The sequence below is a fragment of the Urtica dioica genome, chromosome 12 (assembly GCF_054948205.1).
Source record: "Urtica dioica subsp. dioica isolate 48M chromosome 12, U.dioica_male_clone48M_v1_H2, whole genome shotgun sequence".
Lineage (NCBI taxonomy): Eukaryota > Viridiplantae > Streptophyta > Magnoliopsida > Rosales > Urticaceae > Urtica > Urtica dioica.
This window is the reverse complement of record NC_142767.1, coordinates 20,661,317-20,685,800: the sequence shown is the minus strand read 5'-3', so window position 1 is coordinate 20,685,800 and position 24,484 is coordinate 20,661,317. Positions and strand designations below refer to the sequence as shown.

Below are 24,484 nucleotides of genomic sequence, written 5' to 3'. Positions count from 1 at the left end.
AATATGTATCCAGTCAAGGACCTTCTTGTATCTATGCTTCCTGCATAGTCAGCATCCACATAACCCTTCACCTGCACATTGTTAGTCTCACAGGGACCATTGACAATAACAACATCCAAAAACCCTTTAACATATATCAAAATCCATTTCACAGCATTCCAGTGTTCTTTTCCTGGATTTGACATGAAACGACTAACAAGACTTATGGCATAAGCAAGATCAGGCCTAGAACATATCATAGCATACATTAAACTTCCTACAACACTAGCATAAGGAATTTTAGACATATCAGTCTTATCACTCTCGCTATCAGGACATTGTGACATAGAAAGTTTAAAATGCTGAGATATAGGAGTAGATACCGGTTTGGCATTTGCCATATCAAACCTTTCAAGCACCTTGATCATGTATTGCTTCTGATGTAGCTTTAGGCTTTTCCTATTTCTGAACCTTAAAATTTCCATGCCAAGAATCTTCTTTGCAAGGCCTAAGTCCTTCATCTGAAATTCACTCTTCAGCCATGATTTCAACCTGTATATCTCAAAGGCATCTTGACAGATTATCAGCATATCATCAACATAGAGTAATAGATAGATCATAAGTGAATTTCTTAGACATTTGAAATACACACACCAGTCATATTCACTCATATGAAAACCATACTTAATCATGAAAGAGTCAAACCTGAAATACCAAAGTCTAGGAGATTGCTTCAAGCCATATAAAGACTTGTGGAGTAAGCAAACCTTTTTCACCTGCCACAAGCCCTCTGGTTGCTCCATGTAGATAGTCTCATCAAGGTCTCCATAGAGGAAGACTGTTTTGACATCCATTTTTTCAAGCTCCCAGTTGAAGTGAGCAACTAGAGCAAGCATTGCTCTTATTGATATGTGTTTTACAACAGGTGAATAGATTTCATTGTAGTCTATTCCCTCTTGTTGTGAGAAACCTTTTGCAACCAGTCTTGCCTTGAACCTTGGTTGTTCAACTCATTCGATTCCTTCCTTTAGCTTGAAAATCCATCTTGATCCTACTACCTTCTTGTTTGGTGGTCTGTCAACAATGGACCAGGTCTTGTTGTCTTTGAGGGATGAGGTTCGGAGTTCGCTGGGAAGGGCCCGAAGGGTGCTCGTGCCGGCGGGGGCGGGGGCAGCCCGATCGGATCATTTCGAGCCTCCGGGGCAGCCTCATCTGAAGTTCCGCCGAGCTAGAAGCTCGGACAGGGGGTCTGGTCTAACCATCGGGAAACCTGAATCTTAGTAAAGTCCAGTTGGATGCCTGAAGGAAGAGCTCGGCCCGTCTGTGCAGCTGAAGCCGCGTTCCGAGCCGACTCAGAGGTGGTCATTTCGCCGGACCGAGATCGTGGATCCGGGGTGTTCAGAGAGGTCGTGAGGTAGTCTAGCCTAGCATTGAGAGCTCGGTTGGTTTCTTCCTGATTTTTCAACTTTTTGTTCAGCATATCCAGGATTGCCCTGATCCCTGGAGGGATTTCCTCTCCTGGTTCATAATGAGTCGGGGTGAAAGATATGATAATTTTTTTTTTGGGAGAGTTGTTTCTTTCGATGTTAGTCTTTCTGAAGTGTCCCACAGACGACGCCAAATTGTTGATGTCGATTTCGGGATCGTCAACAATCACAAATAGATATACGATATATTTGTTTTATTTAATAATAGGTCTCAGAAGACTTCGTATAAAAAACAAAAATAAAATATGGATTTAATTCAAAAGAAATATTGATACGAAATATAAAAGAAATGAGTTGTATTAATAATGATCGTTTAGAAGGGGCGAAGTGCCGAGCTCAAGAAGGCGAACTCAACAAAAGACTGAGAGAATTTGAATAAAAAAATGAGAGACAGAGTGAAAGCTTGTGTGTGCGAAAATGAATACAACAGTCGTTATTTATTGGCGAAGAAAGGATCATCTCTTGGACACGTGTTGATTAGCTCGTCCTCACCACGTCGCAGACTGGTCAAGTTTTAGATCCGGTCTTCTCGACGAAGTTTCAGCTTGACTACGACTTCGTTCCTTGATTGGACCAACGCGGACGATCTGTTCTCCTTTCAGTGAAATGGACTTGGTCTTTTCGCTTAGAGCCGGACTGAATCACTTATTGGGCTTTGGCCGAACTAAAGCTCAATAAATAATGAAAAAATATTTTTACACCCCCACGTGAAGAGCAAGCACTCCCACATAACATAACGAAATCTATATGAATCCAAATCATGAAGACATTTGATCTATACATACGTTACTTGAAGAAATTGACACTAGAGATGTAACTAAAAACAAACCTATTAGATTTAAGATGAAAATTACCTATAATTATTGTTATACAATGTTACGAGTTAAAAATCGACCCCCATAAAAAAAAAAGAAAAAAAGAACCGATAGCAAGAAACAAGACATGAATCATTTCCTCTCCTCTGCGTAACTAGTCATCAGCCAGGATCCGCGAAACCATCTCCAAGGTCGGACCAAGTCTCGTTATGACTCGGAGAATTCGGGTCTGCCCAAAACGAGGCCTAAGCCGAAGTGAGGTCTATTTCTCTCAAATAACTCCAATATATCCTTAGATAGTTAGATTTCATGAGATAATAATATTATCACCCCCCAGTCCCCACAAAACACACCTCTTACTCTGATTCTTTCGCAAACAAAAAAACAGGAACAACCTTATCCTTCTTCCCCAATCCCCACCCACCACCTCATCCTAGCAAAAAAAAAAAGAAAAAAAAAAAAGAGCTCGAGAGAGAGAGAGTGATGTAGAAGAAGAAGACATACCAAAACTCTCTTCCTTCCTCCTCATTCACCTCCTCTCCCTCTCTCAGTCCCCAAATGCCAGAAGCCACCCATCACCTCCTCCTCCTTCCCTCCACCACCACCCCTAAATTCCCAAACTACCCCTCCAAACCACCTCACATCCCAATCACCCCCACCAAATTCCCAAACTGCCCCCCCAAACCACCCGCACCACAGACTCTCCACATCAGCACCGCCAAGAAAAGCAAACCCCTTCCCGAACCCGCCTCGGCTACGATCCCCTGCGGCGAGTTTCAGGCGAAGCTTATGTACCTAGACTCCCTGGGAATAGACCTTCTGACCCTCCTTCCCATCCACCCAGCTCTCCTCACGACCCCTCTCTCCCGCCTCCGCTCGGCCGCGGCGTTCCTCCTCTCCCCGACGGTAAACCTCTCCCCGGCCGCCCTCCGCCGCGTGGCCCACCTCTGCCCGGAATCCCTCACCCTCTCCGTCCCCCACCGCCTCTCCCCGGTCGTCGCGTTCCTCCTCACCGAGGCCCGGGTCCCGCAATCCTCCCTCGCCGCCGTCCTCCTCCGCCGCCCCCGCATCCTCGTCTGCCACGTCACCTCCCTCCTCCGCCCGACCCTCCTCTTCCTCCGCTCCCTCGGCATCCCTTTCCCGCACCGCCACCCGACCCTCCTCACCGCCGACGTCGAAGGGAAGCTTCTCCCCCGGCTGCGGTTCCTCCAACGCCGGCTCGGGTTCTCGCCCGCCGAGGCCGCGGCCATGGTCAGGAAGTTTCCGCCGCTCTTCGGCTACAGCGCCGCCGAGAATTTGCAGCCCAAGTTCGACTTCTTTGCGGTTCGTATGGGGCGGGACACGAGAGAGTTGAAGCGGTTTCCGCAGTACTTTTCGTTTAGTCTCGACCGACGGATTGTGCCGAGACACCAGGCGTGCGTTGATCGACGGGTTTGCTTTCCGCTCCCGGTTCTGTTGAGGTCCACGGAGGCTGATTTTCGAAGGCGGCTTGATGTCTGCTGCGAGGCTTCTCTTCCTCGGTCTCACTCGCCTCTCTTCTCTGCTTCAGATTCGGATGAGCTAGATGGAGATGGAGGCAGAGGCGAAGGAGAAGATAATGACCAGCATTCCTTGCTCCTATGACCCTCTCTACATGTGTATAGGTGACTTGTGTTATTGTGATCTGTAATTAAACATTTTTACCCTTGTTAGAGAGAGTTTGTATTGGAAACTGGAAAGTTGGAACAAAAATGCTTGGAGTGAAAAATTTGATCTTTCAAAATGAAAGAAAGTACGAAACTTGTTCTAAAATCATCCCCGGCTATGATCGTGGTGTTTTATTGCGAGAATTTGCAGCCCAAGTTTGATTTCTTTGCGAGAATTTGCAGCCCAAGTTTGATTCTGTTGCGATCTATTAAGGCTGATATTTTACGGCGGCTTCATGTCTGCTCTGAGGCTTCACTTCCTCGGTTTCACTCGCCTCTCTTTTCTGCGTCGCATTCAGATCAGCTAGATGAAGACGATGACCAACATTCCTTGCTCCTATGACCTTATATATGTATGCGTGAGCGTGACTTGAGTTGTAATTGTATTGTAATCTGTAATTAAACATTTTTTTTAGAGTTTGTATTGAAAAGATTGGAAACTGGATCTTTGTGGTTTGTTTCATGAGTCTGTGGTTTTGTATTAGATTTGAAAGATTAAAGTTTGAGTCTTTAGGCGGATCGGGATTGGTCTCGTGAGTAATTGCGTTTTAGTGGATCTTAATCTTTTTCGAAGCTATACTAGCACCTTCAATACTTTTTTTTTCGTAAAAGTTGTTCTGTATTGCTAAATGATGTGTACTTGGTTTTCTTTACATTTTGATTTGATTCAAATGATTAGTTTTCTAGTGGTTAGTCCCAAAATAAGATTTTGGACAGTGTAAGGTGTTTCCGTGAAGTTTTGAATTAGTTTGATGTCCTAATTATTGGCTGGAGGCCTAGTCTGTGTACCTGCTGTAAATATGGAGAGAGTTAACTTGTTGAATTTTAGGTGGGCATTTATCGAGTTCAGAATCGCCCTTACAGAATCTATAAACATGGCAAGTGTTTACGTTTTATTTTTCGTTATTTGAGATGGATATTTCTAATGGTTATCGATGAATTCGTTTTTGGCGCAAAGATATTGTGTTTATATAGTTTTGAATCAGTTTAATGTCCTAATTCTTGGTGGGCATTTATCGAGAATCGTCCACAAAGAATAGTTACGAAACTGAAGATATTTTGGAATTTAGATGGTTATCAAACATGTGTGAATTTTATTTTGTGTACTGGCTATGACTCGGTAGTTATTTTAGAATCACTCGCTTTAGAGTGTGGTTCAAGTCTCGTCGTTTAGTGAGTCCAGTGTTAATAGGGCTGGTTATAAATCCCATTGAACAATGTTTATATTGGTCAAGTAGATATCAAATGAGAGAAAATTGTGCATTGCATTTCCCTTGTGTATGTCCTTTGTGAGAATGATATTATGTTTCGTGGGTCATGCTAGACTTCTGGTGAAGAGTTTCTGAGGATAGCGAGGTTATAACATTCCCATAGTACAATCTCTGCTATTATTTTTTTAGTAGTATTCTGTGTCATTTTCGATTTAATATCCTGAATAAGTTGACGCTGGAGAAATTCGACGTCATCCGTCTTGAAGGATCTTCTTGCCAGTCTGATTTTCAATTAATACCTGAAAGGAACATACAACTGAAAAATCAATGTTATATTAAAGCACAGTTATACTAAGCTTATCATGTCAACGTCATTAATTACTGTAAAGACTTACACAGACATAGATTTTTTTTTTTTTTTAGTCTGCAAACAAATTTTAAACCCTTTATGAGATTGATATAATTTTTTTTATTTATACATGCATGTGGGAAAAAAAAAATCATATAATTAGTTAACAATAATGTTTACAACGTAATAAGCTCACACAACGACCTTGTATATAAGAAAAAAAATTGTGTGCAGAATTAGTTATAATCGAACCCTTAATTAAAAAAATAATGTAAATTCCTTTTTTTTTTCTTCCTTTTGTAACCCTTAGATGTTTTATTTTTGTAACATTATTACGCTTATTTTTATTAGTAGTTACTCTTATTTTGTAACGCACTACCACCATGCTTTGCATAAATTTTACAAATAAACTACAACTAAAAAAATTGCGCATTTTTATCTTTTATCTTCAAAACTCTAATTTCCACGAGTAAAGTAGAAATCATTAGGAGAAATATTTACCATGATTCCGAGGTTGGCTGTGTAGCCCGAATGAAAGCCCAATAATGGCAGCCCGAAACCGTAGAAGCAGCCCAAGTTAATATAGGCCACCAATGATTGCAATACCTTCCCAAAAATAATTAATGCTAGTTAATCACATCTCAACAACTAACATTATCAAGTTTAATTTATCATGTCTCATTAGTACCCGAAATAACGGGCTGAACGCTGTTGAGAATCATCGTTACGCTGAGCCACGGCTCGTTGAACTTCGTCGCTGCTCGTGAATATGACCGCAAAGTAGTCTTTGGTCAACAAAATCACAACTCCGAAGAATATTCTGATGAGGAGTAACTGGAACACTGTCACGTACACCGTGTATTTTTCCGACAATGGACGCCAATCAAGTGGTTTTTGTACTTCAAAGTTCGAGTTCAAGCTATTGGCGGGTCTTTTGTTTCCGCTTTGCGCAACAATTTATGTAATAAATGTGAACTTTCTCGTGGTTACCGTTTTAGTTTTATTAGAAAAATATCCATGGTGCAAAATTTGAATGTTAATTAGATATATTTGTTACGCAAACAAAGGGATGTGTATTCTTTTTTTTAAAAAAATTATCCTAGAAATAATTTACAAATTAGCACCCCTAATTATTTTTTTACATATTAATCTCCTCTAATTTCCAACTAAACCCTAGCCAAACGAAGAGTCAGAGAAAAGTGCCACGTGGAACACCAGAGCCGCGAAGCCGATCCATGCGAGAGACTCGACTTTTCTTTGGGTCTAGCCCACGACCTTTAGATTGGAGCGGCGAAGATGTAGACAGACAAGACAAGGAAAGAGCTCGCGATAGGATTATCCATGACCTTGTATCGTATGTACATTTCGAGCATCGAGCTCTATTTTCCGGCTCACACGGCTTGTCCACACAATGTCTCCAATCACTCAACATCCAAAGCTACCAAATATAAGGGACAGTGCTAGGGACGTAAATTAGGCGGGCTAATAATATGCAAAATAAAATTTAGGTGGACTAATTTGTAATTTTATAAGGTAAATAATAAGAATTAAAAAAAAAATGGACAAAAAGTATAATTTTTTGGGGGGCTATAGCCTATAGCTATAGGGACGGATGAAGGTTTTATTCATCCATTTATCAAAAAATAAAAATGGATTGAATCACGGGTGAAACATTTATTCATTTTCGTCAATTTGGAGACCCATCCGCTTTTTTAATTTTTTTTTAGTTAGTTATTATTATTATTTTTTTTATCTTATGTGATGATTGAATAATTTTTGTTTAGAAAGCGGACTTTCAAGGATGTATTCCATTCCAAATGGAACAAAAATGTCCGTCCCGTCCGTTTGATCTTGTTTGAGTGCATTTATTTGCACATATAATCTTGGAGAGAGAGAGAGAGAGAGAGAGAGAGAGAGAGAGAGAGGTCGTCGATGTGACCGGCCAAGATGGCGGTGAGTGTACCGAATTAGCACCACTCCTCAGAAGGCACACGTGCTTACCTAACATTCAAGAAATACTTCACTATTAATTTTAAATGAACAATCTTTTATTTTTATTTTTATTATTATTGGAATGAAATACTCACCAACAGACTATGCCTCTATAGTTTTGGAAAATATATAAATATTCTGTTTCGAACTTAATAAGATCATCATGTTGTGTACGTTTAATTGACCTTTCAATCATTAATTCATGCAGTCTTGCTACTTTTCGTGAATATATTTATTGTTTTGTACATTTCTAGTAACGTAGAGAAGTTTGTCGAAAACATTTAGGGTTTTTATATTTCCACAATATTTTTACTGCTTTTGTTTTATTTCCTGCAAAAAGATATGATACGTACTGTATTTGGTGCATTCCCACTTCTCGGGTGAAAAACAAAAAATTCTTTGACCCTAATTTGGTTATTATAAAAATAGGCCAATTATTGAGCATTTAGGTAAGAAATAAAGACCAGTCAGTTATAATAAACAGTAATTTATAGTCTTTTTACAAGAGTAATACCAAGTCTTTTCAATAGCTCTTTATATATCTTATCGAATAAAGTTAACATATGTAATCCTGGACATTTGGGCGGATTTTTCAATTCGCTGCTTGCCAAGTGATTAATAAAGTGCTTTAACAAACTTTACACTTCTTCCTTTTTTTCTTTCAATGGGAGGTTGTCGTTTATAGTAAAACTAAAAATATAATTAGGCTTTGGTTGTCATATATATTTTTAGCTTCTATGACAACTGTGTGTGAGTGATTATACGTGTGTTTGAGAGTGAGTGTTCTGTGTGTGCGTATTCGTTTTGTGTGTGTGTCCTGTGCGTTTGAGTCTGTCTGTGAGTGTGTGTATGTTTGTGAGTGTGTAGTGAGTGAGTGAGTGTATGTGTGTCCGAGTGTGTGTGTGGTGTGTTTTATGTGGATTTATGTGTGTGTGTACGCGTGTTCTGTGCGTTTGTGTGTGAGCTTTGTGTTTGAGTGTCTATATGTGTGTGCTGTGAGTTTGAATGTCTATCTGTGTGTGTAAGTGAGTTAATGTGTGTGTATGTGAGTGCGTGTGTATGTTTGAGTGTGTGTGAAGCGAATATGAATGCCATACCGCTGAAGAGGTTTGTGGAGGAGAATAAAATATTGGGCAACCCAAAGTACCAAAATTTGTTTTGTTGCTGTTTTGTGTTTGGAAACGGAACTGCTGGCCGAGCAGCGACCACACTGTGATGAGGAGCTGCTGGATGCGGCATTATTCGGCTAGTTCAGCAGCTGGAACCTTATTCTTCTCCATCGGAGTTGAACTCGTGGACTTCGATGAAGCCATATATAATGCTCTGATGCCAAGCTGTCACATGCCCCGGAGAGGAGGGGTTGCGAGTTTAACGATAATTAAACACTATTATACCAACTTTACTAAACACTTAATAGTCATAAAATATCTCACAATGCATACTCACCTAATTTGTCTTCTCTATTTGTTTCATATTATCATTCACCTAATCAATATTCTTAAATATTTTTTTTACGACTATTTGAGTTGAGGAATCGACCCCTTTAAAATGAAATTCCAAGGCCCATAAATAAATTTAAATCGAATTCGCTCTTTTAATATTAGTGACTGTAAAAAAGTGCTTCTTAGCTCCAACACTATCCGAGAAAACTAATTGGTAAAGGTAATTCTGAGCCAAAAAATAAAATGGTAAAGGTAATTATCATAGTTTTTGTTATCAATAAGGGTCAATCAGGTACATAGTTATATTTACAGTTTCATGTTGCTATATAGTCAGTATTTCGTAAATCTTAGATAAATAGTCACGTCTATGTATTTACACGTGTAAATTGATGTATATATCCCACCATTTTATTTCATGAAATGACAAATCAGGAATGTCACGTCATCTTTATAAATATTTATCTAAGATTTACGAAACGTTGATTATATAATAATCTCAAATGTTTTAATTGACTAATTACCTAATTTTTTGTATCAATTAAGAGAAATTTTGTTTAGAGTTATAATAAATAAGGAGAAATTTTGTACTATATGTGATGTAACCTTTTTTTATTGGGACAATTTCTCACTACTGAGAGGAGAAGTAACATTTTTTTTCCCGGAAAAAAAGGGAAAATAAGAAACAAGAAAATGTGTATAGATTACCAAATTGAATTTTAATCATTGAATCGATCTATAGAAGGTTTCTAATGGGCTCTTGATTTAAAAGAACAATTGAAGTCGTGGTGAGTTCCTCCGTGCTTACAAAAAGTTTTTTGAATGTCAGCTAAGCACGTGCTTTGTAAAAGCTGGTAGATTCAAAAAAGATAGAAGAGACAACATGTACTTGTGTCTTGTACGGTGATTGTAATTTGGGATTCAGAATTTACGTAATAATGACATACAAAGTGATATCATAGTTGACTGGTCGGTGTCGGTAATAATCGTCATTAGATATGATTATCTTCCTCACCCACCATGATTGGTATTGTTTTAGAAAGGTTAGATCTTCTTTTCTGAGCAGAAAAAAAGGGAAAAAAATGTTAGATATTCTTTATCCAAGGGTTTGGTATATCCACCAGGATTTACTATATATATATTTATATAGGTATATGTACATTGATAATTTACCAAAAATATTTTTGAACAAGTGTAAAATCTATATACTCTGTGTGATTCATAATTCTTGTTTAATGATTATGTTTATGTAGATACATGAAGTAGTTCATTCATTCTAGTGACAAAATAATCATCCCGTTGAGACTTTAGAATGCATATCAATATCAATATCAATATCAATATTTGTCAAAAGTGGTGGTTAGAATGAAAAGTTATAGATCTTTATGTATATAGAAAGTTACACATACTTTAAATGCAATAAAGATAGATTAGTAAAATCATTTATTTGATTTATAAGAAAATATAGACGGTTTTAATTTTTTTTTTTTTTATCTTACGGAATGTAGAGATAGATATTGATAATCAATCTTGGATGCAATTTTTTTCCCCTAAGCCCTATATAAAATGCTAGTGCAACACAATGAAAATATTATCTTACTTCTTATTTCCTTTTTGTTCTGAAGAAACATAAAATGTACGTAAAATATAACTAGTAAATTAAACAAGACGAATATTAACTAGACTAAGGTTTAAATTTATTTTAAATCGTCTATATTCCGATTTGTTTTACTAGTTTGCAAAACCAAGAGAATATTAAGAAGGATATTTTACATACTTAGAGGTTGGTACTACCAACCATGACTATATATTTTACATATCAAACCATGACTTTTAATTTATTTTTTAAAAGGTCAACCTCAGCTATTATTTTAACTGTCGCCGACAAATGTTCGTTATTGGAAGCAATATATATAGCAATTTGTTTATTTTTCTTTGTCTTCTAATCATTTTGCAAAACCTAGAGAGCAACTCCTAGGTTTTTGCGTGGAAAAGAAAAGTAAGGCTCAACAGCAATGGACGAAACACGACCTCTACTGGAAGCAGCGGAGAGTAAAGACTACGCGCCGGTGAAGAGCGTGAAGGAAGCAAACAGCGTGTTCTGGAAGGAAACGACGAAGCTATGGAAAATCGCTGGTCCAATCGTCGTCACCATTGTCTGTAATTACGGCGTTAGCTCTGTTACTAACATCTTCGTCGGACACCTCGGCGATCTTCAACTCTCCGCCGTTACCATCTCCCTCACCGTCATCGGAACTTTCTCCTTCGGCTTCATGGTCTCTTTTTCTCTCTCACTCACTCAATATTAATCATTTTCTTTTTACTAGGTAAATATTTATGATTTTTTTTTTTTGTTAGCTTGGGATGGGAAGCGCATTGGAGACCCTGTGTGGGCAAGCATTCGGGGCCGGAAAAGTAGAGATGCTCGGAATCTATTTGCAAAGGTCATGGATAATCCTGTTCGCGAGCTCTCTGGTCCTATCGCCTCTCTACGTCTTCTCGGCGCCGATCCTGAAGCTCCTCGGCCAAGCCGATGACGTGGCGGAACTCGCCGGAGCCTTCACGGTGATGACGATCCCTCAGCTCTTCTCGCTCGCCCTCAACTTCCCGACTCAGAAGTTCCTTCAGGCGCAGAGCAAAGTCGCGGCTCTCGCCTGGATCGGCTTCGCGACCCTGGTGCTCCACGTGGCGCTTCTCTGGCTCTTTGTGAAGGTCTTTGACTGGGGTCTGGTCGGGGCCGCCGTGGCTTTCGACGTCACGAGCTGGGTCACCGTGCTGGCTCAGGTGGTTTATGTGTTGGGTTGGTGTAGTGAGGGTTGGACCGGGTTTTCGCGGTCGGCTTTTAGTGAGATATGGGGGTTTGTGAGGCTCTCTTTTGCTTCGGCTCTTATGCTTTGCCTCGAGATTTGGTATATGATGAGCATCATTGTCATGGTTGGACACCTCGGAAACTCCGTCATCGCCATCGATTCTCTCTCCGTCTGGTCAGAAATTCATCTTTTAAATAAATAAATAAATGCTCATTAATTATCGCCCGCGTTTGAAACTTAGAAATCAAATTGAATCCATATAAATTCTCCTTCGGGTAAATAGATCGCGTCTATCATTATTTAAAGAAAAATGATATTTATCAGCGCGCTAATAAATATCAATGTTATTTTCTAAAATGATATGAAGATGTCACTAGTGCCAAAGCCAAAAACTATAATCAGTGGACAAATTTGGAAAATAATTTTTAGAGGAGACATGTCTAGAAAAATCATACAATTTTAAAGTAAAAAATATAAAATAATTATAGATTTTGAGTAAAAATTATAATTCCTAAATGTTCACGGGGCATATGCCCATGTCCTTAGCTGGCTTTTGCCAATATATGTGGCGTTATTTCGACTGTGCCGTACACAATAATTTATGTGGTTGTATTTTATTTTATTTAATGTTTATTTTTATTTGTTGTGATTATAGTATGAATTTGAATGGATGGGAATTCATGTTGTTCCTTGGAATCAATGCTGCAATAAGGTAACTAAATTTTCTTACTAGCTTGAAGTACAAAACTTCAAACACTTATTTGATTTTTTTTTTTTTTAAAGTGTTCGGGTTTCGAATGAGCTTGGATCGGGGCGTCCATTGGCGGCAAAATATGCGGTGTATTCAACGGTGTTCCAGTCACTCATCTTCGGGATATTCTTCAGCGTCTTGATTCTGCTGACCAAAGACTACTTTGCGATCATATTCACGAACAGCGAGGATGTTCAAAGAGCCGTGGCTCGCCTCGCATACCTTCTCGGCGTCACTATGATCGTCAACAGCGTTCAGCCAGTGATTTCGGGTACCAAATAAACAGACATAAAGAAACAAACATAAAGTCAATGATACTTAATCACTACTTGTTGATATGTAAGTAATTAGCATTGATTTTTTTTTTTTTTTTTTTTGGTGTCAATTTGGTAGGTGTTGCCATTGGTGGAGGTTGGCAATCATTGGTGGCGTATATAAATTTAGGTTCGTACTATGGTTTTGGGCTGCCATTGGGCTTCCTTTTGGGCTACACTGCCAACCTCGGAGTCATGGTAATTAATTATTTAATGCTTAAATCTCATTTAAAAAAAACCCCTTCTAATTGTGTTCTTGATTGTTCTAATAATGTACATGTGCTCTTATAACATGAAAAGGGAATTTGGGGAGGCATGATTTGTGGAACTGCTCTCCAGACCTTGTTACTCTTGATAGTGCTTTATAAAACCAATTGGCAAAAAGAGGTAATTAATTAAATTTATCGTTTTAAACAATAGTTAACTATTTGTTTTACAATTTTGCTAAACGGAAGTCAATGTTACAGGTGGAACAAACGACCGAGCGTATGCGACATTGGGGTGGTCAAGCGATGGTCAATGATGAGAAGATTTCAGATGTTCTAGTGGTATAGGTCTTTTATAATTATTTTGCCTTGAATGTCATCTCGAATATGAGTCACTGAGAACTTTAATGGATGAACGTCGTATTCGATATGATGTGTTTTTTGCGGTTATTCATCAAAGTAATGGTTTAAATTTCAGGAAAATCAGTCAGTAAGAGCATCTTTAATGGTTTAGCTTAGGCTATTGCTTAGCTAAATAGTATTTTTGCCACATAGATTTTCTATAGCTAAATAGTTAAGCAACTAGCTTAAATTAGCCAATTTGCTTAGATTTGCTTAGCTAAATCAATAGCCAATATGCAAAACAATGGTTAAGCAACTAGCTAAACATTTTTGATATTTGCAAGCAAATCCCTACAATTCTTAAGCAAGAAACCATTAAAGATGCTCTAATAACGGAAAATTGAGAATCGCTAAATAACGAAAGTTTATAGGGCGGTTTTGATCCGGTTCCCACGTGGAGTAACTCTAGCATTATTTTGTTGATATGTGTTAAGAAAATTTTAGAGAGAGATGGAGGGAGAGAAAGAAGTTGTAGTATTTTTCACCTCCAAGGATTGTTGTATTTATTCTAAAACATGTATGGTATTTATAGGGACACTTGGACCTTAAGTTGTCCGAAAAAGTGATTTCACACCATTAGGGACGTTTGGGTCTCAACCTTCAGAGATGTTTGAGGCTCGACCCTCATAGCCATTTGGGGCTCAGAGTCGTTTGGGGCTTCACCTTCAGAACCGTTTTGCGGCTCAACCTTCAGAGGTGTTTGGGGCTCCGCCTTTTGAGCCATTTTATGGCTCAGCATTCTGAGCCATTTGGGGCTCAACCTTCAAAGTTGTTTAGGGCGCAGCCTTCTGAGTCGTTTGGGGCTCAGAGTCGTTTAAAGCTCTGCCTTCAGAACTGTTCTGTGACTCAGCCTTAAGAGTCGGTTTATGACTTAATTAGCCTTCAGAGTTGTTTGGGGCTCCGCCTTCAGATTTGTTTTATGGCTCAGCATTCATATCCGTTTGAGGCTTATCCTTCAGAGCCGTTCGGGGCTTAGCCTTTAGAGTTATTTGGGTCGTTTTCCTACAATCCCAATTTAACATAAATACCCTATAAAATTACAAAAATCAACGTGAAACACAATGGTAAATATGGAAATAAAAAAACTATCCAAAAGACGTCACGTCGCCGTTATAGTTATTTACTTAAAATTTACAAAAGGTTGATTATTTAGTAAATCTCTTAGTTTAGGTGACTTGGTTGGTATAAAACTATCAATATTGTTTTACTGCCATATAAAATATTGAATTTTGTCATTTTTTTAAGGCGGCTTTCATGTGAGTGATGATTGAACCCACGACATCCACTTCGAAAGTGGTGTGGAATTACCAACTAGACTATGTTAGGAACCACTTGAATTTTTTCTTTTAGCCAATTTTTCGTAAGCTTTTAATAAATAGCCACGAAATATTATTTACAAGCCCAAATTAATATAAATACTCTATAAAATTTACAAAAAATAACGTGAATCACAAGTACAAATATGGAAATCATAAACTATCCAAAAAATGTCACATCGCTATTATAGTTATTTATTTAAAATTTACAAAAAGTTGGTGATTTAGAAAATCTCTTAGTTTAGGTAATTTAATTAGTTATAAATTTGATTTTTTTTATTTATCAAAATGACAATAAAAAAAATATTTTTTTAGGAAAGACAAAAATAATGTAAATAATACATATAACTCATTATTTCCTTAGTATGGCGTATGATTACAAAAATTAATACACCGTCCAACTCTAAAATTGCCCCAAAATAAAATATTGTTATCAGTGGACAACAATTAAAGGATGTCTTCATAACTAGAAACCATAAGTAAAAAAAAAAAAAACCCCCTCCAATGAATGGGGGCCAAAGAAACTCTAATCTAAAAATAAAATGGGCAATCAACCAAATATAGCCCATGCTCATTTTAAAAAGTAGAACAAGTTTTATTTTATTAAAAAAAATAGTTCAATAGTCCAAGCACATTTTAATTAACTATTTAGTTAATTTAATTTACTGCGAGCTAATTGACTATTTTTTTTAATAGAACAAACCGGAGATAGAATCTTGAAATGAGACATTATAATGGCTAATTGCAACATATTTCTGAAAAGAAAAAAAAAAAGATAATTTACAAGAATACACCCTGAACTCTTGGTCGATTAACAATGTGCACCCTCAACTTCGATTTTCAACAAAAACTACTTTGAACTATCATTTTTCTTGACTTTTGCCCATTCCGTCAAAATTTAGCAGTTACCATCCATAAGATACGCACGTTTTAGTCACATGTTACCTCAATCGAGGGTAGAATAGTATTTTTTAGTATATTAAATTAATTTTTAATTTTTTTTATATAAATTAACTCTCTCTCTCTCTCTCTCTCTCTCTCTCTCTCTCTCTCTCTCTCTCTCTCTCTCTCTCTCTCTCTCTCTCTCCTGACACATACACTAACAAATCAATACACACATAAACCCATTTATATATACAACTTTTTTTTAAAAAAAAATCAATACATACACAACGCACACATTCATAACCTCCATTTGGTTTGTTCGTCGAGAGTCCTGGTAGAATTTCTTATTATTTACAGTACAATGATAGACATCAACAATCAAATATAAACCCAGATTTTTGTAGCGTTCATAAGCGTAGAAGTTAACAGAAGAGTAGGGAAGACGATGAGCGATGGTGACGAGATTTCCTTTCCAAAACGCTCTAAACCCTTCTTCGTTGAGGATTCGAGAAGCTTCATGCCATATGCTCGCTTTACGCAGCGTTGCAACATCAGTGTGCATTCCTTGCAGCTAAACCACGCAAATCAAACAACACAATTCCAACCTTTAAACATCTATCCCAAGAAACCTATCTTATACTTTTGCCAACAGTTCAAAAAATAAAATAAATTTTATAATGTTCTCCTTAACAGTAACAAAACTGAGCAAAACATAATGCCGAATACAAACCCGATAGTGCATAGATTGAAAAGAAGAAGAAATAAAAACTCTTCAAGCTTGAAAAAGGAAATGGGTAAAAATATAGGGGAAACGTTGGTCGCACCGATGGACAAGTGATATAAATCCTCAAATTCAATTCACCCAAGAAATAAAGCTAGACCTAAACGAAAAACCCTTCTCACAAAGTCATACAGCCTTAACCGGAAAAGAAAAAGAGATGAAAGCTTTTATGCGTAAAATCAGAGTCGCGGAAGAGAATTCTTTTTAGTTACATAAAAAAACCTGAAAAAGGATTGTGAGGCGAGCCAGAGGAGCCGTACAGGTCTTGCTAAAAGCTCCGGCGAGACCTCCAGCGAGAAATTGAACCGTCCCCATTTGGGTTTGTTGATCCAGACTCTGGTTTTGTGGCTGTTGTTGTTGCAGTCTTTTGCTGTTTGAGTTCAGACTTGTTTGCCCAACTCGAGCTTCCATGTTATGTATACGGAATTAATGTTAAAAAGAAAGGAAAAAAAACAAGTCTCTCACTCTCAGAACGGCTTTATTTCTTCTGGAAGTTCTCGCATCACCGGTTACTGTTGAAGCCGAAATCGGAAAGAGGAAAATTTGAATATGAAACAGAGAAGAAACCTATTTCGGAGTTGAGAATCTCAAATTGAGATAAAGAAAAGAGCGAGAGAGAGAGAGAGAGAGAGAGAGAGAGAGAGAGAGAGAGAGAGAGTTAATTTATATAAAAAAATTAAAAATTAATTCAATATACTAAAAAATACTATTCTACCCTCGATTGAGGTAACATGTGACTAAAACGTACGTATCTTATGGAGGTAACTGCTAAATTTTGACGGAAGGGGCAAAAGTCAAGAAAAATGGTAGTTCAGAGTAATTTTTGTTGAAAATCAAAGTTGAGGGTGCACATTGTTAATCGACCAAGAGTTCAGGGTGTATTCTTGTAAATTATCCAAAAAAAAATTAAAAAAACATTCACCACAAATAACATATATACGTATATATACCAAAAAAGAAGACAAACATCACAACACATAAATTAAAATCTATTAATGAGATCATCGAAAAAAATGGTCACCGAAGCAGACACGCAATATTAATTTTTTAAAAGTTATTGGTACAAAGAGATAACAGTTACTGGGGAACATTGAAGTAGATCCGGTGACTATACGTCGATGATTACAGTGATGAAAGGGGGCGTCGGAGTTCCGCGATACCTCCGACGATTTGTGTTGTTGGGTTTACTTGCTGGAACAATTTTAGTGGTTATTTTTATGTCAGTAAATATTTTTTTTTGCTCGTGAATGTATATACATTTTCTCAATTTAAGGGTACGTATTTTTGGATTATAAAAATATTTGGAATAGAATTAGAATTCAATTGGTATGCCAATTAAATGTTCATTCATCTAAATGTGGTGAATTAACATTATATTGAAATATGTACTTCTATTTTAATTTTGAAACCAAACGAATGACCCAATTTAAAGAATCATGATTCTATTCCCTCTCCGTCACCTCAAGCCACACTTTCCCTTAATGTTTGTAGCATATTGGTGTTTCCTATTTATATCTTATCACTAATATATATATATATATATATATATATATATATATATATATATATATATATATATATATATACCCGCGCGTTGCAGCGGTCAAGGAAACGTATTATTAGTATTATTAGTCCAAATAAATAATCAATTAATATACTTTCCTCATTCGAAATAAATATATAAATAACTTCGATTGAAATTAATACACTCATTCAAGTTAAATTAAAACTAATTATGCATATTAGTCAAGATAAGAAGTTAATATAATATGCAATGTATATAATAGTTAAATATGAATGTAAAATAAATATATAAATTATAAATTTTGATAATTCATATAATTGGAATCGACCTTATTTATTTGTAATAACATTTTTTATTTCTATTAGAGATATCCTTCTATTCATATATATATATTATTATAAATATATAAATGTTCTTTAACTTTAAGTATTTAATCCCATTTAAAAAAAAAAACCCAAAAATATATCAAACCTAAACCCTATAAGGTGTGGGCCTGTGCCCCAGCCTCACATGAGTTGTGCCTTGATTTTCTTTTACATTGACAGGTGATTTTTTTTATTGAAAAGAGTTGAATTCGTGTCAACATTATCAAGTTACGATTTTTAATCTCTTTCAAAAAAAAAAAAAAAAAGTTACGATTTTTAATCTGAACTATTACATTGATGTACATCCTACGGTCTAGAAAGGATGCAGAAAATGCCTTCAAAAAAAAAAAAAAAAAAGGATGCAGAAAACAAATAATCATCCGATAAAAAAAAAAAAAATCCAAACACAACATCTCTCTGAGTTTTTGCTTATTTATTAAAAAAAAAATATTTTCTATCTCACTCTCTCTGTATATCAGTCTCTCTCTCTCTCTAATCTCGCTTGTCGTCATAGATATTTTTCTCCATCAAGTTCATATTTGTTTGCTATTGTTTGATATGCTTTCATCGAAGAATCGTTGGTTTCATTTTTTTTTCCTCTATTTGTCAGTTTGATTTTAGTTCATGTCTCTTCATAAGCTCGCTCGTGGATCTTTACTCTTTGAAGCTTAGTTTTTTTTGTGTGGGGGGGTTTGCTACGCTGTCGTCGAAGATCGGTAGGTTTTTATTTTTAAATATATTTTCTTTGATTTTAATGTTTGTCTATATGTTTATCCTTTTTCTTTGACAAAATAGGCTTCTGATTGATTTTTTTTTAAAAATAGAGAATAGAACATATGAGAATCTAATGGCAATAAAAAGTTTGATTCAGAGGGAGAAGAATAGGGGAAAATTAGAACATAATTTTTGTAACTTCGTTTGTACCAAAATAAAGTGGTGTGGGTAGTTGAGCTTTAGAATAGATCTTTGCATGCGACCGATTAGGTCCTATTTTCTCTATTTCTGTTTGCAGATTAAGGAATGGTGACATGGGGAACCAAAGTATTAATCTTTTAGCAGGTATCGAAGATGGCAGGTAGTTAAGTATTAATCTTTGCATGCTAGATTTTGTAGGTATCAAAGATAAGAGGAATAGATGAGGTTCATTGAACCGAAGGCTATATATATAGCAATTTTAGGACGTTTCTAGAGAGCTTTAGGGATGGCAATTTGACCCGTTACCCGCGTTCCGGCCCGTTACCCTATTTATTCGGGTCGGGTAATACCCGTTCTTTTTGGGTAAACGGGTAATACCCGTTAAGGTTTTAACGGGTCCGGGTACGGGTAACGGAATAGTCATCCCGTACCCGGTTACCCGGGACCCGACCCGTTAACTTTTAAATATTTAAAAATATAATAAATCATATGTTTACCTAATTAGATGATATATTTTAAACATTGTTTTTAAAAATATAATAAATCATATGTTTACCTAAAGATGATATATTATTTTTAAATTTTATATTGTTGATGGATTTTTATTTTATAAACGGGTAAGCGGGTCTACCCGACCCGCTACCCTTTTTTTAACCGGATAAACGGGTAACGGGTCCAACATTTTTAACCCGTTTACCCGGCGGGTATCCCCGTTACCCGACCCGTTTCAAAATCCGGGTAAACGGGTCCGGGTAACGGGTAAAAAATTATAGCGGGTACGGATAACGGAATAGGTGTACCCGGCCTTACCCGTACCCGTTGCCATCCCTAGAGAGCTTCGGGAAAAATCAAAAGATGACAGGGATGGCAGGCTGGCAGCATTTGTAAAAAAGATATCTGGTACTTGTGTATTTTATTTTATATTAGGAACATTTCAAAACTATCTCAATGCGAGATACGAAACGTCAAGCTGTCAGAAATATATATTTGGATTCAGGATTGATTTTTCTAGAGAATTGGAGAAGTTCATTTTTTTTTCGCATTAGCCGATATGAAAAGTCTTTCACTTGGGAAAAGTTAAGCACAATAAAAAATTGTAATTTTTTTAGTAACTAATTGGGCATACGTTACTGTTGCTGACGTAGCTGAGCGAATCATTAGTACTATGAAATCCGAATAATCTAGATTTTTGACCATTAAAGGGTATTTTTGTATTTTCAGAGAATTATAAGAGTATTTTTGTAATTTTAAAAAACTGCTCAACAGTGTTTTTACACTAGATGAACAGTGAATTTGGGTTTAGCTTTATATATATATAATAATATATATATATATATATATATATATACAAAGCTACATAATTATTTTTTTCAATAGATTTATATATATGAAAAGGTATTTATAGCTTATTGTGTGTTTAGTTATATATTTTATAAAACGGATTTCATTTAAAAATATGAAATCTTAAAAAATTTCATACTAAACACTAAGTTTGAAATGTCTATTTCATACAAAAAGTCCTATATTTTATTGAAATGCGAGATTCATCTTATCAATTTCAAAAATATCATATATCTCCCATCAATTTAATATAAATAACACATACCTCCCTTTAAAATATATAATATCCTATATACCACCTTTTTCGTTTATTTAAAAAAATTAAAAATTTCCAAAATGTCCTTAATGAAATAACTATTATTTTTTATTTTATATATAAAAAAAAATTAAATCAAATTTTTTCTTTATAAAAAGTTAAGGATTTTTGTTTAGAGAGAGATTTTGATTTTTTTTTAATATAAAATAGTAAATAAATATTTATTTTATTGAGAGCATTTTGGGGAGTTCAATTTTTTATTTATATAAAAAATGAATGAAAATGGTGGTATTTGCAATATAACATATTTTTAAGAGAGATATTTATCATTTATATTAAACCGAAGGGATTTGTCTGATTTTTCTGAAAACTAAGGGAATAAATCACACATTTCGATTAAGGACATGGGATATCGTTGATATTTTCCCATTTTTAAATAGCCTATTTTATTTTGGTTCCAAAATTATTCATTACAATTACGATCGATGTTTTTTTTTCTTTTCTTTAATGAGCTTTAGATTCATCACCTTTATCCCTCCTAATCGACTTTCACTTCAATTTCGACGAGATTGCTCGGCTTCTCTTCCGAATCGTTGTTAAAAGAGGTGGACTAATTGGGCTAAATACTTAGCGTGCCCAACGGAATATATAAATATTAAATAAATAAAATAAACCAATATTATCTAGAATAAGGTTAAAATTTATTTTAAACCTTATATACTCCTAATTGTTTTATCTCAATTATTTTGCAAAACCAAGATTATATTATAAGCGATTCCAAGGGTTTTACATGGAAAAGGTTATTTTAATTACTTAGACTATTGACTATAAATATAACAAAAATCAGATCTTGACTAATTTTTTTTTAGACAACTGTACATATTATTTTAATTGTCACTGACATAAACTTAATTATTGGAAGCCATAGATCTCGCGATTTGTTTTATCTTAATTATTTTGCAAAACCAAGAGATCAGAAGCAAACTCCTATAGGGCTTTACGTGGAAAAGAAGGTAAAAAGATCAATAAAAATGGACGAAGCACGACCTCTACTGGAAGCAGCGGTGAGTGAAGACTACGCTCCGGTGAAGAGCGTGAAGGAAGCCAACATCGTGTTCTGGAAGGAAACGACGAAGCTATGGAAGATCGCTGGTCCAATCGTAGCCACAATTATCTGCAATTACGGCGTTTTTTCCGCCACTAACATCTTCGCCGGTCACCTTGGCGATCTTGAACTCTCCGCCGTTACCATCTCCCTCACCGTCATCGGCACTTTCTCCTTCGGCTTCATGGTAGACCTCTCTCACACCGATATTATATCATTCTTTATCTTTACTTGGTAAGTGATTATTTATTTATTTCTTATTTTCTTAGCTTGGGATGGGAAGTGCGTTGGAGACTCTATGTGGGCAAGCATTCGGGGCCGGAAAAGTAGAGATGCTCGGAATCTATCTGCAAAGGTCATGGATAATCCTGCTCGCGAGCTCTATCCTCATCTCGCCCGTCTACATCTTCTCGGCGCCGATCCTGAAGCTCCTCGGCCAAGCCGATGACGTGGCGGAACTCGCCGGAGCCTTCACGGTGATGACGATCCCTCAGCTCTTCTCGCTCGCCCTCAACTTCCCGACTCAGAAGTTCCTTCAGGCGCAGAGCAAAGTCGCGGCTCTCGCCTGGATCGGCTTCGCGGCCCTGGTGCTCCACGTGGCACTTCTCTGGCTTTTCATCTCGGCCCTCGGTTGGGGTTTGGTCGGGGCCGCCATGGCGGTCGACGTCACGAGCTGGGTCACCGTGATGGCTCAGGTGGTTTACGTGTTGGGTTGGTGTAGTGAGGGTTGGACCGGGTTTTCGCGGTCAGCTTTTAGTGAGATATGGGGGTTTGTGAGGCTCTCTTTCGCTTCGGCTCTTATGCTTTGCCTCGAGATTTGGTACATGATGAGCATCATTGTCATGGTTGGACACCTCGGAAACGCCGTCATCGCCATCGACTCTCTCTCCGTCTGGTCAGAAGTTCACCTTTTAAATAAATAAATAAATGCTCATAAATTATCGCTCGCATTTAAAACTTAGAAATCAAATGAATCCATATATGTCTCCTTCGGATAAATAGACCGCGTCTATCATTATCTGAAGAAAAATGATATTCATCAGCGTGCTATAATGAACATTAGTGTTATTTTTTAAAATGATATGATAATGTCACTAATGCCGGAGCCAAAAACTATAATCAGTAGACAAATTTGAAAGAAAGAAAATTTGGAGGAGACATGTATAGAAAAATCATACAATTTTCAAGTAAAAATATAAAGTTAATATAGAATTTGAGTAAAAATTATAATTGCTAAATGTTCATGAGGCATATCCCCATGTCCATAGCTGGTTTTTGCCAATATATGTGGTTATATTTTATTTTACTTATTTAATATTTATATTTATTTTTTGTGATTATAGTATGAATTTGAATGGATGGGAATTCATGTTGTTCCTTGGAATCAATGCTGCAATAAGGTAACTAAATTTTCTTACTAGCTTGAAGTACAAAACTACAAACACTTATTTGATTAATTTTTTTAAAAAGCGTTCGGGTTTCAAATGAGCTTGGATCGGGGCATCCATTGGCGGCAAAATATTCGGTGTATGCAACGGTGCTCCAGTCACTCCTCTTCGGGATATTCTTCAGCGTCTTGATTATGCTGACCAAAGACTACTTTGCGGTCATATTCACGAACAGTGAGGATGTTCAACGAGCCGTGGCTCGCCTCGGATACCTTCTCGGCGTCACTATGATCGTCAACAGCGTTCAGCCAGTGATTTCGGGTACCAAATAAACAGACATAAAGAAACAAACATAAAGTCAATGATAGTTAATCACTACTTGTTGATATGTAAATAATTAGCATTGATTTTTTTTTTTTTTTTGTCAATTTGGTAGGTGTTGCCATTGGTGGAGGTTGGCAATCATTGGTGGCGTATATAAATTTAGGTTCGTACTATGGTTTTGGGCTGCCATTGGGCTTCCTTTTGGGCTACAGTGCCAACCTCGGAGTCATGGTAATTAATTATTTAATGCTTAAATGTCATTTAAAAAAAAAAACCTTCTAATTCTGTTCTTGATTGTTCTAATAATGTACATGTGCTCTTATAACATGAAAAGGGAATTTGGGGAGGCATGATTTGTGGAACTGCTCTCCAGACCTTCTTACTCTTGATAGTGCTTTATAAAACCAATTGGCAAAAAGAGGTAATTAATTAAATTTGTCGTTTTAAACAATAGTTTAACTATTTTTGTTTACAATCTTTGCTAAACGGAAGTCAATGTTATAGGTGGAACAAACGACAGAGCGTATGCGACGTTGGGGTGGTCAAGCGACGGTCAATGATGAGAAGATTTCAGATGTTCTGGTGGTATAGATTTTTTATAATTATTTTGTCTTGAATGTCATCTCGAATATGAGTCATTGAAAACTTTAATGGATGAACGTCGTATTCAATATGATCTGTTTTTTGCCGCTATTCATCAAAGCAATGGTTTAACTTTTATAATAGATGAGATTTGTATAATATTTAAATTGTAAAATAGATGAGATTTATGTTATTATAATGTTTTTTAAATTTATGTCTAGAATATCTTTTAATCCTTATTTCATAATATGTATTAATTTT

The 24,484-nt window shown here is 36.5% G+C and overlaps 3 protein-coding genes and 1 non-coding gene across 4 annotated transcripts; all 4 read left to right on the top strand.

Annotated features, from left to right (window-relative positions):
• Positions 1-2,602: 2,602 nt before the first annotated feature.
• EMB3114 (Mitochondrial transcription termination factor family protein) lies at positions 2,603-4,543 on the top strand. Its single transcript, XM_089604506.1, has one exon. It carries the CDS (start codon positions 2,840-2,842, stop codon positions 3,902-3,904), a length of 1,065 nt encoding a protein of 354 aa, XP_089460632.1. The 5' UTR covers positions 2,603-2,839; the 3' UTR covers positions 3,905-4,543.
• A 197-nt stretch (positions 4,544-4,740) lies between these two features.
• LOC149380175 (small nucleolar RNA snoR103) lies at positions 4,741-4,845 on the top strand. The gene has a single exon (XR_016294334.1). It is a non-coding gene; the product is annotated as a small nucleolar RNA snoR103 (small nucleolar RNA).
• Positions 4,846-10,879: 6,034 nt separating this feature from the next.
• On the top strand, positions 10,880-13,526 carry LOC149380174 (protein DETOXIFICATION 35-like). Its single transcript, XM_089603680.1, has 7 exons — positions 10,880-11,233; positions 11,316-11,941; positions 12,423-12,479; positions 12,551-12,789; positions 12,912-13,030; positions 13,133-13,219; positions 13,300-13,526. The coding sequence occupies exons 1-7, from the start codon at positions 10,973-10,975 to the stop codon at positions 13,384-13,386; spliced, it is 1,476 nt and encodes a 491-aa protein (XP_089459806.1). The 5' UTR covers positions 10,880-10,972; the 3' UTR covers positions 13,387-13,526.
• Positions 13,527-21,831: 8,305 nt separating this feature from the next.
• LOC149380173 (protein DETOXIFICATION 35-like) lies at positions 21,832-24,435 on the top strand. Its single transcript, XM_089602591.1, has 7 exons — positions 21,832-22,116; positions 22,199-22,824; positions 23,273-23,329; positions 23,400-23,638; positions 23,754-23,872; positions 23,976-24,062; positions 24,146-24,435. The coding sequence occupies exons 1-7, from the start codon at positions 21,856-21,858 to the stop codon at positions 24,230-24,232; spliced, it is 1,476 nt and encodes a 491-aa protein (XP_089458717.1). The 5' UTR covers positions 21,832-21,855; the 3' UTR covers positions 24,233-24,435.
• The last annotated feature ends 49 nt before the right edge of the window (positions 24,436-24,484 follow it).